At 38.8% G+C, this 17781-nt stretch overlaps 1 protein-coding gene across 1 annotated transcript in view; it reads right to left on the reverse strand.

Annotated features, from left to right (window-relative positions):
• EYS (eyes shut homolog) overlaps window positions 1-17781 on the reverse strand; it is a gene marked incomplete at its 5' end in the record, with an annotated part of 1535590 nt that overhangs the window by 12653 nt on the left and 1505156 nt on the right. Inside the window, 1 exon segment of the mRNA XM_082729457.1 lies at window positions 8298-8470. Coding sequence (XP_082585583.1) covers window positions 8298-8470 — 173 coding nt within the window.

Raw genomic sequence — 17781 nt, forward strand, 5'->3', positions numbered from 1 at the left:
ACATTGCTTGGCGTGCCCTTCTTGTTCCTCTCCATACCTTCTCCTCCTCCTCTTTCCTCTTTTCTTTCCCTGAGAGAAGGCCACATTTTACCTTTCTACCACTATCTCAGCTACTTTTCAAATATATGTATTTTCTTACTCTAAGCTCTTCCTTATGCTTCTTGGAGTGTCATAAATAATAAAGTCAGCCATTTAGTCAGGTACCTTGTGTAGGCAGGTTTATGGTTGTTTCAGTAGTCCCAAAGGCTTATTAACAAAAGGTCTGGGAGATTATATTGATTATATGCACACGCTACCCACGTTTTTTTTTTTTTTTTAAAGATTTATTTATTTACTTGACAGACAGAGATCACAAGTAGGCAGAGAGACAGACAGAGAGAGAGGAGGAAGCAGGCTCCCTGCTGAGCCGAGAGCCCGATGTGGGGCTCGATCCCAGGACCCTGGGATCATGACCCAAGCCAAAAGCAGAGGCTTTAACCCACTGAGCCACCCAGGCGCCCCACTACCCACGTTTTAAACCTTGAATAATCATCACCCACTTTACAAATGTTAATGGAACACCATTTATGTGAAAGGCACACCCTCCAGCTCAGTTTTTAATCCATTGTGCCTTACACTGGTCTCTTCCTTTCTTTTCTCAGAGGTATTGTAATAATTTAGGCTCTCTGGGATGAGTTTCTTTTTCAGATGAGGAAGTTTACTCACATTTGCAAGTGCATCCTTCTGTTCTTCTGCATGCTTTTCTATAGGGCTCTCACTCTTAGGAAAGCTACCACCCCAATATGAGTCTATCCAAATCTTACCTATGTATTGATACCTAACATAATTCCATTGTTTTACACTGCCTGTTCAGGCCTCAGTAGTGGGAAATAATGCACATATTGTGTCATTGTTTGGCAATTAAAGCAGTCAATTTCTTTCTCTTTTCTCCAAATTGTGATTTAAATTATATATTTTGATTTGATTTTCAGAGACTTTTGCTTGGTCTCCATTTAAATCATTGGCTCTTTGAAAGGAGGGACAACCTTATCTGATAGTGCTTTGGATCTCTTCATGTGGCCTCAGTGGCTTCTCAAATGCTTTCAAAATCATTTAATAATCATTATACTTCAATAGAGAATGAGTTTTTGAAAAAAAAAATTTATTTGGCTATTTTGAAAAGTTTGTCTACCATGTTGACCATAATGGTTTGAAATGTTTTTAAACATCTTTTATACAATAAAACTGCTATCTTTTCAAACTAGGAGGTTTAAAGTATTTTAACTTAAGAATCTATTTTAAACTAACCCATATTTTAAAAATGAAACAGATCAAAATGTCTATGTGGATCTGTCTGCATTTAACACAATGTAATCTAATACCGTTTCTTCTTTTTGGCGGGGGGCGGTCGCTGATTATTTCTGGAGCTCTGCTTGTGTGCCAGGCATTGTGCTGGCCTCTTGACTTCAGTGACTCCCTATCATAACTTTATGAGGCTGTATTAGGAGACTCTTAGCCAATTCTGCCTCTCAGACCAGATAGATGGCTTTCTGACCATTTGCCATGCCATATTCCTTGGTCACTAGAATAGTGTGGTATAGGAATGTTTGCTTTTTACATTTTTCCTAACATAAATTACACAGATTTTAACAAAAGAAAATGAAATGATATTTTACAATCTTTATGTCTTTCATGATCATGAAACTTGTAGTTTGCTTGTCACTTTTCAATATTGCTATTAGAAACTAGAGGGCGTCTCTTGCTTAGTTCCCCAAATTCGAAAGTAAAGTTTGTGGTTGGTTCTGATCACTATTATTCATCTCAGATTTAAAAGTGAACAAATCTGCCTCAGGTGAAAAGGCAACCACGTCCTGTCCATAGAAATTGACGGTAAGCAAACTTTTTTTTTCTCCCTCCCTTCCTTAGGTGGGGGACAGGGTTTACGTTTCAACATGTGAAACATTTCAAGGGAGGAAACAGTAGTAGAGAGCAGCAAATTTAAGTAATTGTTCATTACTTAATGTTATCTTGAATAGAAAATAAAAAGGACTTTGTTGAAGAAAAACCTTTTATAGATGTCTGTCTCTTAAGAGTTTTTAACCGTTCCCTCACTAAATTAGTAATCATTAATTCAGGACTTGACAAAGAGAATGGACCCTCCTGGGATTTTGATCAAAAATTTCCCTAGAGATTTTGACATATTTTCTTTTTCACACTTGAGAAGCCTGATGTTCTGGAAAGTTATTTGCCTAAAGTCTAAGGTTAGGAAAAAGCAGTTGTGCCTGTTTCTTTCTACTAAGATTCACCTGCAACTTCTATTCTTTTAGACACTTGAAAACCTTGATGTTCATATAAACCTTAGAATTGTTAGGTGTAATTCACTTTCTCACTGAGTTTCACCATTTATGATTTAGCAGGTTGTATTAAGGAACCCAGAAGGAAGACTAAAGAACTAAAATGTGTGTTCGTAGGTATGATAGCTAGTTCAAGTATTATAGAATTGTAGAGTTAGAGATCTAGTACACATGTAACCACATCCTTACTAATTATCAAGATGGGATCGAAGGTAGGGGTAAAAAAGGGGTAATAAAGACTAAAATTCACGTTTTTTTATTTGTTTGTTGGTTTGTTTTCTATGAAGAAAGCTTTTGAAGTATATTATCTATTCTCACATGGCTAAATGCACCTAGAAAGGAACATCTGAAAATGAGGCAAACATTCCTGAGATTGCCATCTGTAAGTGCTATGGACCCTTTACTGATAAGAACAGATACTACACTTGATCTTAGCCAAAAGGCCGAGAAGCGATTATGGACCCTTTACTACCAGGAAAACCAAAGATTTGGTAGGAAAGCACACCATGAGTCAGGAAGGTTTAAAGGACAGAATTCCTCCATTAGCCTAAATTAATTTCAAAGAAGCCTTGAGCTAGGTGGACCTAAATAAAGTATCCTTGGCATCAAGACTGTCACTTGAACATTTGCCTATTTCATTCAAAATGCCAGCACATGAATGGGTTTCTATACCTTAGGGAATGAAAAATGAATGGACAAAAATTGCACTAGGTATGGAAAGAATATAAGAAAAATGGAAACAATTTTAATATTTTCCCGGCCAAAAAGTTAAAAACATACATATTATAGAATCTTATTTGGCTAAACGTCAACAATATGCAATAACTAAAATTTAGTAGTATAAAAATATTCCAAGAAAAAAAACAATTTACCAATAATGTGGGAAAAATAAACCAAGAGGAAAGATTTATGATTCAGTAAAGGTTATATGTGTAGTTGTAAGCCATAGATTCTAACAGGAAATACAGCTACAACAGAAAAAAATCAAATGAACAAGCTTTGAGCATATGAGAAAAGAAACTGGGCATATTGTCTGTCTCACAAAATAATTGAAAACCAGAGTTCTGCTAGCAATAGAATATTTTGCTAAACTGGATTGCAAAATATTTACCCTAACCTGTGATTTCTTTTTAGGTTATGATCAATAGTCCTGTGAACTGTCAAACCCAGATGCTGTTGCTTGCTGACCACCCTTCTTTAGCTTCAGTTTAATTTTTAAAGCTGGGTTAGGGCCTTTGGATGTTTAAAAAACACACATCCAAACTGGTTCCTGGGCTAGACACTGTGAAGTTGTGGATTCCTGCACTTCTGGAACTAGGCTCAGATATTTGAGTCATTTTTGGTGGCTGTGCTGAAAGCCATCCAATTCAAGTGGTCTATTGATATCTTTCTCACACAGTACCATACCTCTGTGGAATTCCTAAGGAGTTTGGGGTGAGGCCACAGTGAGAAGAAAAGCTATGCTGATCAGGAATTCTCCTCTTGACCTTAAATGGATTTTTCTTTCTGTCAGCTACAGGTAAATGTTTTAAGGGACTTGAAAGATCATTTTTCCCCCATCAGTCAGACATCTTAAAAAGTAAGGGATAGACAAATCCAAATTTCACCACTTACATTGTAACGCTGGGATAGAAAATTTCCCCTAGACACCCTCTCCTCAGATACAAACATGCACTTTAAAAATACTTAAGACTGGAACAAGGGCATTTTATTAACTGGTTCTGCATGCCACAGGCTGCACAGGTTTCCACTTATTTCATGTGACTGGTAGTTTTCATATTTTGATTAACTATAAACGATACAGTGTCTTGGGAAACTCACTGGATTGGCAATATGAAGACTTAAATTTTCAGTCCCACTGACTCAGAGTTTTCATTTTGACCTCTTTCAAAGTAGAAGAATTGGGATTATGTGATTTTTAAGGTCCTTTTCAATCCTAGCCTTGGATGACTCATTTAATTACCAAGTTTAGTTTTGAAGTTATTTGAATTTTAATGATTATGCTGCCCTTTTATTAGGTATCCCTAGATAACTGGAGAATGATGGTTGTTGATAAATATATTACCTCCACATCGTTAGTTCCTATGCTATATTTAGTTGTGGAACGGCTATTAAAAGGGTCTGCTAAGATCTAGAAATAGAGTGTTAGTAACTTATTGATGGTTGACTGTTTATATATATATATATATATATATATATATATATATATACACAGACTGTTTATATTTATTAAAATTATTAAGCAACTACTAATAATTGGATTGAGAATCCAGAGACTTGATTCTGAGGCTTTTGGCACACTATTTAATTTCTCTGAGCATTAGTCTCCTCATGTATAAACTGATACTGTTGGACTAGGAGATGGTTGGTAATGTCCTATGGTTCTATACTCCTGGACCTCCCTATACCAAGATGTGTATTTAGTTCACAATACAGCTGAATTTTTTTTATTAGGAGTGTTGGTCTGAGTTTGGGATCTTGAGAACAAGAGGAGAAAATAATACTTTATATTTTATAGTACTTTGTACTTAGTAAAGAATTTTTATATACATTACCTTCTATGACTTTTTTGAGATAGGAAAAATAATATTCTTTTAGTAAGGGTTCTGGCAGTGAACAGATGGTATGCTCATATAGGGTAGTTTGAAGGTAAGGGAATGAAAAGACCATTCCAAAGATGTGGGCAGGATTTAGGGAAACTACAGGATACAGGGTGTTGCCCTGGGGTTAGTCTCAACGGGGAGCTGTTTCTACTACTTAGCCTAAAGTTGGGGGTAGGTGAGGATCTCCCAACAGAAACTGTGTCCTCAGGTGAAGGTAAATTTTGGTGACCTAGTGGCAAGGAATCTAGGGAAATAAATACTCTGTCTTGCTCTCCTGTCGTCTGATCCCCTGTTGGTGACTTCCTTGGCTAAACTCAACTAGAGGCAGACTGAGGGGGAACCCACTGCTGCCACCCTCTGAGAGGACCCTGGGAGGACAGAGCAGCGGGGGAGGGGTGACAATAGAACTGGAAGGGGGGGGCAGATGGAAAACAGGTGACACACTTACTATTGCTGCTTTCCAGGTAATGAAATAGTGGCTCAGAGAGTTAAAGGACACAGCAGAAAGGAAATCGCTGGTTAGCAGAAGCATCAGAATGCAAGTTTTCTGCTTCTTAGATTCCTGCTTACAGTCTTCACAGGCTTCTTATTTTGCGAGCATGAAATTAAAATTCTTTACCATGTTTTCCAAGACTATATGATCTGCCTTCTGCTTGCCTTTCCAAATTCATCTTATATTACCATCTCCCATTCTGAGAACACTGGCTGCCTTTCTCTCCCTCCAATTATGTAATACCGTTTTCCTGTTTCCAGGTTTAGCCTCTGCCTAGAGTACTTGTCCCACATGCCTTCACACATGGCTAATTCTCACTAGATGCCAGCTCAAATGTCCCTACTTACAGAGTCCTTTCCTGACCATCTCAACTAAAATGTACTCTTGCAGGGAGTTTTTATTTCTATCTATCAATCTACCTATCTATCATCTCTATCTGCTCTCTCCCAATCTATTTATATACATACCAGTATCATTTATTTATATACACACAAACACAAATCCAAACAAACTCTGGGTTAATCCCCCAGGTTTTCATCATTTGAGCTTTTAAGCTTCAAAAATCTAGCTTTCCCTGTTGTTACAGTAATCAGCTCTTATGTCAGATTGTCCTATTATTTCTTTCAGGTTCTAATAACTATCTTTTGGGGAGGTACACTATCTTAGTAAAATTTTGAGTACTTTGTCGTTTACTACCGTCAAGAACTATTTCTTGAAAACTATTACAATCAGTTTTTATTATTTTAGAACCAGTAACTTGAAGTGTATACACCAGATATTTTTTTTTGCTGTGCACAGTATGGTGGGTGATAGAGATTCAACAACAATAAATGAAAACAGGCACAGTGACAGCCCTCATCTCTCTGACAGAGAACCCAGGAAGGCTTCCCTAAAGAAGCATGGTCTGAGTTAAAACCTGAAGGATTAATAAGTGTTAGCTGAGTGTGAAGGGGAAGATGAGAATATTACAGGCAGAGGAAAGAGTATGAGGAAAAATCCCCATTCCAGGATGGAGTGTGGCACATTCCGGGAACTAAGAACTGCCATTTTTTAATGGCAAGATCTGTCTCTAAAGTCATTATGAAAACGACTGATTTCCTTATTAAGCCAGGCACAAAGTTCCATCTCATTATTTCATAGTCACACCTTATGACTTGATTAAAATTTCTGTCACTAAATCACTAGTATTTTAAAACTCCAATGTCTAAAGCACTAGTATTTTAAAACGTCTAAATGTCTAAATCACTAGCATTTTATTTATTTTTTTTCAAGATTTTATTTATTTATTTGACAGACAGAGATTACAGTGAGGCAGAAAGGTAGACAGAGAGAGAGGAGGAAGCAGGCTCCCTGCTGAGCAGAGAGCCTGATGTGGGGCTCGATCCCAGGACTCTGAGATCATGACCTGAGCCGAAGGCAGAGGCTTTAACCCACTGAGCCACCCAGGCACCCCATCACTAGCATTTTAAAACAATGTCACTAAATCACTATTATTTTAAAACTCCAATGTCTTTCATTTATCAACACTTTTGACTTTTGGAGGAGAGTTAAACATACATAGAGTCTCAAAGATATAGGATAAAAAAATGTTTGCATTAGTGTATTTGATAAAGTGATCTGAGAGACCTTAAGTTTGTTCTTACCACGCATATGAATATGATATAACAATAATCCCTGCAAATTACGTTAAGGTGTATCTAACCCAGTTGGTGATTGGCTCCTCTACTCCTTCTCCACCAGCCTCTGTTCCTGTGTAGGAGAAGTAGAGGCTAAAGCTTTATCTTCCAGGTGGTGGCTGAGGTGGGAGAGAGTAAATAGATCATCCAGTCTCAGGAACCCAGGAGATAGCAGGTAAAACTCCATGACCCCCTATTTTCTGGCTAAATCTCTTGAGATTCCTTAACCATGAGTTTCTTGGACTCCCTGACACACTGACCTGAACTCCCAGCCAGCCCCAAGACCCAGAATCATCCTTACCGATACTTAAACTGGAAAGGACAGCAGCCAGCAGGTGGCAGCAAACTGAAGTAGGAGCAGGACCCACTCGACTGTGCCACTGGACGCTTGACTGGCTGGGCAGGTTCACTCAGGCCAGTCCATTAGCCTTAGCGTAACACAACTGTGTCTGTTACACAACTGAATTTTTAGGACTCTGAGCATGGTGTTACAGAGGTCTTCTTTTACACGAAATTTACCGTGGTATTTAGAACTACACTAAATACGACAAAATGAAATATGAAGCACTGATTTTTGGAAGATGCCGAACTTGAGCCATTCAACAGCATATGCTTCCCTGATTTTATCCATAGACTCATTTGACAATGTCCCCATTTAGACCTTGTGTTTGTGATCACTGTTCATCTTAGAGGTTCTCTTGCCCGAGGGTTCCTAGAACTTTAGCAGTGGCTTGTGGCGTGATTGAGAAATGGTGTGAAGATGGCAGTGTTTCATTAACACTCTATCAACCTTGCCTATAAGGGCAGGGATGGGGGAAGGTGGTCAGGGAAGTTATAGGAGGGGATTAAAGCATAAATGTAACATGATTCTCGCTTGCCGTTTGGGGATGAAAGGCAGTAGAGAACCACATTCCTCCTCCTGCCGGTGTTAGCTGAGTGGTGGTCTATGAAGATGAGTTTATTCTATTAGGCTACAAGGAGCACAGCAGAGAAATGACTTTGGTCCATCCTGCCTATGATGGCTGGAACACTGGCCTCTTACACCCACTCCCTCTCACCCTGCAGTGTGCTTGTAATGTGGAGGAAATCCAGATCTTATGCCGTTGAGGATTATTATATATTTTTCATTTTACTTTTCCAGAAGGAAAGTGACTTAATTTGTGAACAATCAAGAGTGGAAATTCTGCCTTACCTTGTTCACAGTAGATTCCAGTGGTTCCCAGAGGACAGTAACAGGTGTATCCATGGGGCAGTGAAACACAAGTTGCCCCTTTGCTACAGTTGTGTGGAGGGTCATGTTCAGGGTCACAGGTGGAAATGGTCTCTGTGCAGAATTCTCCTTTCCACCCAGGGGGACAATCACAGCTGTAGGTTGAGAAAGAAGGTCACATGGCTTGAACACTTGAACAGAGATCGGTATAAACTTGCTGATGTTAAGTTGGCAGTTTTGACCAAGGTTCCAAGATAGAAAAGATTCTGTACATCAAAGCAAACTGTGATTCAAACTACTAAGAGCCAAACGTTCAAAGGAAAGAGCCAATAACTGATTACAGGATTACTGGACTCCACATAAAAAAAAATTAAAAAGGTTCAGCGCATGGAAATTGAAGGAGACTTTAGAGAATCATTTCTTTGGGCAAAACAGCATGGTAAGACCCTCTCCCTGCCTGACATCAAACACCAAGGTCGAGAGGCTGTTAACAAAGTCTCTGCCTCTTAAACTGGAGCCTACAGGAAGAAATTCAGCTTGAAATATGTTTCCTCACCTTGGTGAACACATAAGTCCAGCTCCTGGGGCTGGAAAAGGAGCTGGAAAAGGCAAATTGCCCCTCCAGAGACTAGGCAAATGGCAGTGAATCCCAGGGATGGGTTGTGGCCCTCTGAGTTGGGATCAGCTTGCAGACAAACAAAAGAGATCTTGCCCAGAGGGTATCTTGGTAGTTGAAGAAACCTCAGCAGCGAGAGGCAGTTAGTAAATGGCCAGGGCAGAATCTGAGAGATAAAGAGGACACCCTATTTTGAAAACAGACTGTGTCTGGATTTAGAGAGTGGATCGCTCACAGGAGAGCGATGGACCGACCCCCTAAATGTAGAGATGCCAGATAAAATGTAAGGAATTTAATTAAGTTTGAATGTCAGATAGGCAATGAATAATTTTTCAGTATGTCCCATGCAATGTTTGAATTTCAGATAAGCGACATTTAAGATATACTAAAAATTATCTGTTGTCTGTCTGGAATTCAAATTTATCTGGGCGACCTGTATTTCCCACCCCCCGCCCCCTAAAACATCTGGAAACCTTACATACCAGGGGCACATGAGAGAAAAGGGTTAATTTTCATCCCTGCCAGGCCTAGGGGAACACTAAACCATTAGACAATGGTGCAAGTCAAGGAAGTCCATTCATTCCAGGATGTGGTGTGTGGCACCGAGTCAGAAACCACCAGACTGGGATAAGACACCTCTTTTGGAGACCCTTTGTTCATGTGGTCAGCCCTGGCTGACTTTAAGCCAACAGTCATGGACAGTGAAGTGAACCCTCTGAAGGACTGAATGGAGAGTGTATTTGCAAATTCAAGTGTCTTAGCTAAGCTGGAGCAGAAGATTCAATGGATCTCCCATGTTTCAGTCCAGGTCCAAGAAAAGGATGACTCCTAAGCAGGTTTAAAATGACAGCGAGAAACTGAAAGTAAATTTATTTTATGAATAGATCCATGAATCTGGGGTCAAACTGACTTGCCCTCAGCTTATTACTATGGCTTTTACTTAATGGCAAGCTGTAAACACAGATGACATTAACAGCGCGGCTGGAATTGTGGAAAAATCACTTACAGTATAATTCCCAAAGTGAGCAAGTCAGGATAAGACAGGTAGAAAACAGAAGTATCTTCCGTTTTCTTTTTTCTTTATGCTGGAAGAATCCTCACAGTCTCTGACGATTGATGGCAGCTCACGCCGTCTACACTAGTGGATCACCCAGGACGTGACAATCTATGTCAGTATCAACATGTGGCCCTTTATACGCCACGTGGAGGGGAAAGTAAGGACGATGAACACTCCTTTGACAAACAGAGATCACAAGTAGCCAGAGAGGCAGTCAGAGAGAGGGGAGGAAGCAGGCTCCCTGCTGAGCAGAGATCCCAATGCAGAGCTCGATCCCAGGACCCTGAGATCACGACCTGAGCTGAAGGCAGAGGCTTTAACCCACTGAGCCACCCAGGCACCCCCCTTCAGTCCATCTGCCTCACCTTGCACCAATATCACACTGTCTTAATTTCTCCTGCTTTTCTAATAGGTCTTGATAATTAGAATGGCAAGCTCTGCTCTCTTGCTTTTCTGTTCGGGACCGTCTTGGTTATTCTTAGCTCTTTGCTCTTGTACATCTTTCTCTTCAAACTAATCCCAAGTTCAAGATAGGCAAATTTTCTTGTCTAAATCAAGGATCACTTTTCTTTTGTTCTTGCATTGACCGTGTGGCTTGTAGGAGTCCCAGGCCTGTGAGGGGTTTGCTATTAGATCCCCTACCTCAGGCATCCTTAGCCTTTAAAGCAGGTCACCACTATAAACTGTGCAGCCCTCAAAGGTAAGTTCAGACATGCTTCACCTTTTAGCAGGAACTCAAGGCAAAAGCCAACTTTGATGCTTACTTTCTAGAGTCTGGCTTTCATTTCATTTGGAATCTATAGATGTATTGTTTTCACTTCAGGTAACAGTGTTCTGAATGTATAATACTTCATATTTTATTCGGATTTCAACATTTTCATTTGGAAGGGTCATTCAAGATGTGTAATACCCCATAGTTCCACAAACAGAACTCCTTATTCCATATTCATTAACTTCTCCACAACCTCACATTGAGTGGTTGAATGTTATTTCATGAATTCATAAAATATACTTTATTTTTATAGTCACTTATGAGATATTATGTTTTTAATTTTTTACTGCCTACAAGTAACAGTGATAAACTCTTATAGTTAAATCTTTGTGCACATCTTGATCATTTCCTTTGGATAAATTTAAATATCATCATGACTTCTAGGCTTTGAACACATATTCCAACCTGCCCCCATAATGATTGTACCAATTTACATTCCCACCATCAATGAATGAGAATGCTCCTGAAATAATAGATGTGTATATACTAAAAAATATGAAATATTTTATAGACTTCTTTTTTATTGACCCAATTATTTTCTTTCTTTCTTTTTTTAAAAGATCTTATTTATTTATTTGACAGAGAAAGAGACAGCGAGAGAGGGAATACAAGCAGGGGGAGTGAGAGAGGGAGAAGCAGGCTTCCCGCTGAGCAGGGAGCCTGATGCGGGGCTTGATCCCAGGATCCTGGGATCATGACCTGAGTCAAAGGCAGATGCTTAAAAACCAAGTCACCCAGGCACCCCAATAATTATTTCTTAAGATAAAATGACTTCGTGTCTGCCTATACATATTTACCAAGAACATATTCATTTCAAACTCCTATATTTTCCTATATTATTTGGCAGTCTAATCACATTTATGCTTCACCAAAATTCATTTTATCAACTTAAAAATTTTTTCAGTATCTACTGTGTGCACAGCACAGCTCTGTCATAGGTCATAAAGGATAGGCAGAAGATGTATAAGGAGTGAGCTCTGGCCTTGGCAGAGGTGAGGTATGCTGGAATAAAGCACCAGGGGCTCCATATGCCGAGGAACCCATTGAGTGGCACAGAGAAGTGCTGTCAGATTCAAAAACCAGCAGGGGGAATAACTCCAGGAAAAAAATTAACATTACCGCCACATGTTCATCATTGCGCTGTGACGCTGGTGCTGGGGGGTATTCAAAACAACAGTTCTCAGCTCTTTGGAACTCAGAGACTAGGCACAACCACAGAGTAGTAAAAAAAGCAAACGACAGTTTCTGAGGATATTGCCATTTCATTAAATAGAGTGGTTAGCTCAGTCCTGATTGAAAAAAAAAATTATCTGATTATTGTATCTAAGTTAACATTTGTGCAAAAAAATATTTGAAAAGTTGCATACAGTTCTCCAGAATGGAGAGAAACCAAATACAGATTTAATCTGCTACAAAATTACATATTGATTTGAGTTACTGTTTGAAGAGCACAAAGGTCATGAAATATGTAAGGACATTTTCTACAAAAATAGACTGTCTTCTGGCTCACAGTCCTCTCTTCTGGCCTTCCCAGGGATGGCCCCTGCGCTGGGTGGCCTGTGCAGGGATTCCTCACGTCGGGGTGCACTGCTGTCCTCCCATGGGGAACTAGGTCATCACAAGCATTCTACTGTGTGCAACCTTCTAAATGTACCTATAGACCTTCAGATTTGAAAAAAATGCTTTGGTTGGATGGTTTTGACACATGTTTCAAGTGGCATTTTGTACAATGGAATTTAGAATTCAGGAATGTAAAGTGTGTGTAGAGTCTTCCTGGGCTAGCACAGATGCCTTTCGGACATAGGGAAGACATGATAAGCACTATATGCCTTTTGGTTGTTTTCCTGTAAATGTTATTTTTTAAAAAAGTAAATCTGCTTTTTTTTTCCTTCTGTTCAAATTGACAGAGTTCCTATTTAATAAATTCTAAAATAAAAAAACTCAAACCAAAAATAGACTATCCTACCAATTTCATAAAAGAAATAAAGGTATAAGAATTTTTATATAAAAAATTACTTTTTTATGATGATTGCGCCATCTAGTGGGTTATATTTTTATCAACTTGGAAAAAAGATAAAATCTCGTTGCTTTATAGACAGACATGACAATGGTAAAATATTTGTTTTTACATATTTATAATATATTTAAAAATATTTATTTTTACATCAAATATAGCTTAAATCACATTAAGCATAATATAATGCAAATGTTATAAACTTATTTGAAAAATAAATTTTAAATAAAATAAATGCTCTTATGGTTCTCAGAAGTTTTAGGTCTGAAGCAATTAACTCTATGTTTGAAGATTTAAAAAATTATATTTAAATCCAATATACCACTTTCTTACATTATTTATATGTATATATATATACACACATATATATATTTTAAAGATATTATTTAAGAGAGAGAGAGAGCTAGAGCACAAGATTGAGCCCTAATGTGGGGCTCCATCCCAGGACCCTGGGATCATGACCTGAGCTGAAGGCAGACACTTAACTGACTGAACCACCCAGGCACCCCTCTTATATTTTAAGAGATTTTTTTTTCTTTTTTTAAGATTTTATTTATTTATTTAACAGAGAGAGGCACAGTGAGAGAGGGAACAGAAGCAGGGGGAGTAGGAGAGGGAGAAGCAGGGTCTCTGCTGAGCAGGGAGCCTGATGTGGGGCTCCATTCCAGGCTCCGTCCTGGAATAATGACCTAAGCCAAAGGCAGGTACTTAATGACTGAACCACCCAGGCACCTCTCAAGAGATATTTTCATCATAATGATTTTAAACAAGATCAAATTTTTCTTTTTGTTCCTTCCCTGGCTTCTTTATACTCTGTGAAAGGTAAATAATAAAAAGTCTCAAATCTTTATTCTTTATTTTCCACTTTGGATGACAGTATTTTTCTAAGCCTTGAAGTTAATTCATTGACATTTCTTCCTTTCACATATTTACTACCTACCTTGAGAAAAAATAGGTTTTGGAGAGGTGTGTGTGTGAGGTGGTGTGTCCATAGAGTGGAAAAAGCAGAAAAAAAAAAAACACCCAAAGGGAGGTATATATTCATTCATTTAAATAATATTTGGTACTATTTTATTTATTTTATTTTCTGCAAGCTAAGTGTCTGCCACTGACCTTAGCACTGAACATTCCATAAGGCATAAGGGCCCCATCCTTGGCCTCATAGACTTGCACTTTCTGAGAGGATTAGATTAATTAGTAGATAATTTAAATATTTTATTTATTTGACAGAAAGAGAGCAAGAAAGCACAAGCAGGGGAGCTACAGCAGCAGAGGGAGAAGCAGACTCCCTGCCAAGCGAGGAGCCTGGTTCAGGACTTGATCCCAAGATCCTGGGATCATGACCTCAGCCAAAGCATGGCTGAATGCATCACCCAGGCACTCTATAAGCAGACAATTTAAATACAATGTAACAAGTGCTAAGATGAATACTGTGGGAACCCTTGGGAAGGACATCTAAGCAATATTAGTGAATTCAGGGAAGGCTTCTGAAGTGAAATTTGCCTACATGAATGAGTGCCTTGAGAGGGAAGGGCAATAGAGATTAGGCTGGAAAAGAAGCTTTGAGTTCAAGGGCTTTGGCTAACAGGCTGAGATAGTTCAGCTTTTTTTTTTTTTTTTTAAAGATTTATTTATTTATTTGACTGACAGAGATCATAAGTAGGCAGAGAGGCAGGCAGAGAGGGAGGTGGAAGCTGGCTCCCTGCTGAGCAGAGAGCCCAATGCGGGACTCGATCCTAGGACCCTGGGATCATGACCTGAGCCAAAGGCAGAGGCTTAACCCACTGAGCCACCCAGGCGCCCAATAGTTCAGCTTTAAAAAAAAAAAAATTTTTTTTTTTTTAAAATTTTTAAGTAATCTCTGTATCTAATGTGGGGCTTGAACTTACAACTCCAAGATCAAGAGCCACATGCTCTGCTGACGGAGCCAGCCAGGTGCCCCAAGGTAGTTCAGCTTCTAAGTGACAGACATGGGGAATGACATGATTGATGAGGCATATTTAAAAATATTAAAAATTTGGTATGTATAGGATGACCCCATGGTGTAACAATAAACTCTCTATTGATGTAAGTTTAACCTTAGGGGAATCTTACTATTTTTTTTTTTTTTTAAGATTTTATTTATTCACTTAGAGCACAAGGGGAGGGGGAGACAGAGAATCCCAAGCAGACTCCCTGCTGAGTGTGGAGCCTGGCATAGGGCTGGGTTTCTTAATCCTGAGATAATGAACTGCGTGGAAATCAAGAGTCAGACACCTGACCGCTGGAGCCACCCAGGTGCCCCAGATCTTACTGCATTTTTACCATTAGATGAGTTGGGGCACATTCAGACTGGTATGGCCATAGATTGTTTTTGTCATTAGAATAGGGGTTGGCAAACTTTGGAAGTATACGGTTTGCTTTGTGGCCATACAGACTCTGTTCCAACAACTCTGCCAACCATTGAAAGCAGCCACAGACAATCCACAAGTGCATGGACGTGGCTGTATCCCAATAAAACTTTATCTATGAAACCAGGTGATGGATCTGATTTGGCCCATAGGCCACGGTTTGCTGACCCCTGCGCTAGATCATTAACTGAATGGGGGCAGAGATCAGGTCTGTTTGACACTCTTTTGTAGTCCCAGGGGCTAAACCAGTTCCTGGCATAGAGTAATTTTTCACTGAACGTCTGGGGAATAAATGAACAAGTAAATGAATGAGTCATGGCTGGAGAATGAGCCAATGGATGGATGCAGAGGCTGGACAGGGAAATGGTTTTGAGGATGGAGAGGTAGAAGCAGATGTGACAAACATCTGGTAAATGCTGGTTGGAAAAATGAAAGACTATAGTAATGGCAAACATTTACTGAGGCTCACCATGCATGGGCCAGGCATCCTGCGTAGCACTTTAGATGTATTAATTCATTTAATCCTCCTTAAGGTTAGGAGGACACTATTATCATCCTCATTTTGCAGAGGAGGAACCTGAGGAACAGAGAAGTTAAGCAAATTGCGTGGCGATTTGTGGCTGAGGGAGTCCCCGCATTTAACTGCTGTTCTGTATCTTTCGATCTATGGAAATCTTTGGGTTTCAAAATTAAATGACTGAAAGAAAATGGTACCATTATTGGGAATAGGGACATCTGGAGAATACAGTTTAATGGAAACCTATAAAAATCTTCTTTGAGCTACATTGAGTTGGAGGTGATAGCTGGTGATAAAAGGGCTTTTTTCCTTTAAGTATCTAGTGACATGGCTCTTCACCTTGAAGAGAAGCAAGGACCTAAGACCGATTTGTGGTTAAGTAGAACAGCAGACAAATGGCTGAAGCATCTATTGTATAAGCTAAGAATAGTCAAATGATCCTGAGGAATCATTGATGTTATACATAGAACTGTTCTCTCAAGTCCGTTCTGAAAATATTAGCTATCCTCCATTTTTAATACATAAAGAACAGTTTGTGCGTTCTTCTGCCTCTAAACATGGAGAGATGATAACACAGAAAAAGTGTTAGCACTTTAGAGATATGAGTAACAGCTGCTCACGATGGCAATCGAGATTGAGTCTTAGAGATTTTACTAATATAGTTAATTATTTTACATTGGTGTATTTAGAATGAAACTGATTTAAATTTCTAAATTGCAGATAAACTGGGTGTTATTAACAATTGACAATAGAAATATCTATGGATTAATTTTTTCTTGTTACAATAGATATTCAACATGAAGAATTTAATTTTCTTGTAATTAGGCAAGTCTAAGACTTCTGAAGTTTAGGATGAACATTGATAATATAAAAGTTAACTGAAAATGAGATGATGGAAGATTTAATATTCTGTGTTTGAATATCACTTAAACATCATTCACTTGCTTACTAAATATTTATCAAAACAGAAATATGGTGCACCACTCCCTGTTGTTATCAGGGTGAATTCGAAGCAGAAAACATGGTTTTGCTTCCGAAGGCCTTCATGATAATTTATTTACAACAAATTAATCGTGTGAAATATATATAATATATTTATTTTTTATTTTTTTAAAATTAAATTTATTTATTTTCAGCATAACAGTATTCATTATTTTTTCACCACACCCAGTGCTCCATGCAATCTGTGCCCTCTCTATACATGATATATTTAAATATACAATTCAAAGTTTATTAGGGCCTCACTTTAGCGCCAGGCACCATGTGAAGTACTTTGTAGCTAGTAACTCATTTAATACCCGTATTAACCCTCTGAGGTAAATCCAATTACTAGTTTTCTGTGTGTAGTTAAAACACAGAGACATAGAGAAGTTTAACCCCTGCCTAACCTCCTTTTTCAGTTTACCGCGTAGATTCTTATTGCTTTGCATAAGAGAGATTCTTTTATATATGTTGAGGGCAATGAGGGAAAATTATTTTAGTCGTCATTGTCAGATGTGAGTAGAAAGAAAAGCTCTTGGAGCGGGGCACCTGACTGGCTCAGTTGGTAGAGCATGTGACTCTTGATCTCAGGGTTGTGAGTTCGAGCCTCAAGTTGGGTGTAGAGATTACTTAAAAATAAAATCTTGGAAAAGAAAAAGCTCTTGGAGGAAATTTACCTTGAGCAGGATCTACAAAAAAGTTATGGTTAACAGATTTGTGGGTTTTCTCTGCATACGCAACATCACATACAGTACTTAAAACGAAATAATAAACTCACAGGAATAATGGAAGTAATGCATGTTATTTAGCAACATATAGTCACATGGCTTAAAGGGTTCCGCATCTGCATATACAACTTATTTCTCTGCTATTTGAGGGAAAAGAGAAATATACATGAATCTCTTGTTGTACTGAATGGTTTCATTCTTGTTGGTTTGCTTTCCTTAATGATTTATTTCCATTTTAGTAGTAAGCTGGGACGATAAGGTAAGTGTGATATTGGATTCGAGCCTTTGAAAACTATGCCGACAAGCATGTAACAAGGGAACCTCCCTGTGCGGTGGAACGTGATGCCGAGGCTGAGCGTATCCACGAGGAAGGGCTGCCAGGGTCGCTGCC

This window comes from Mustela nivalis (genome assembly GCF_964662115.1).
Source record: "Mustela nivalis genome assembly, chromosome: 5".
NCBI lineage: Eukaryota > Metazoa > Chordata > Mammalia > Carnivora > Mustelidae > Mustela > Mustela nivalis.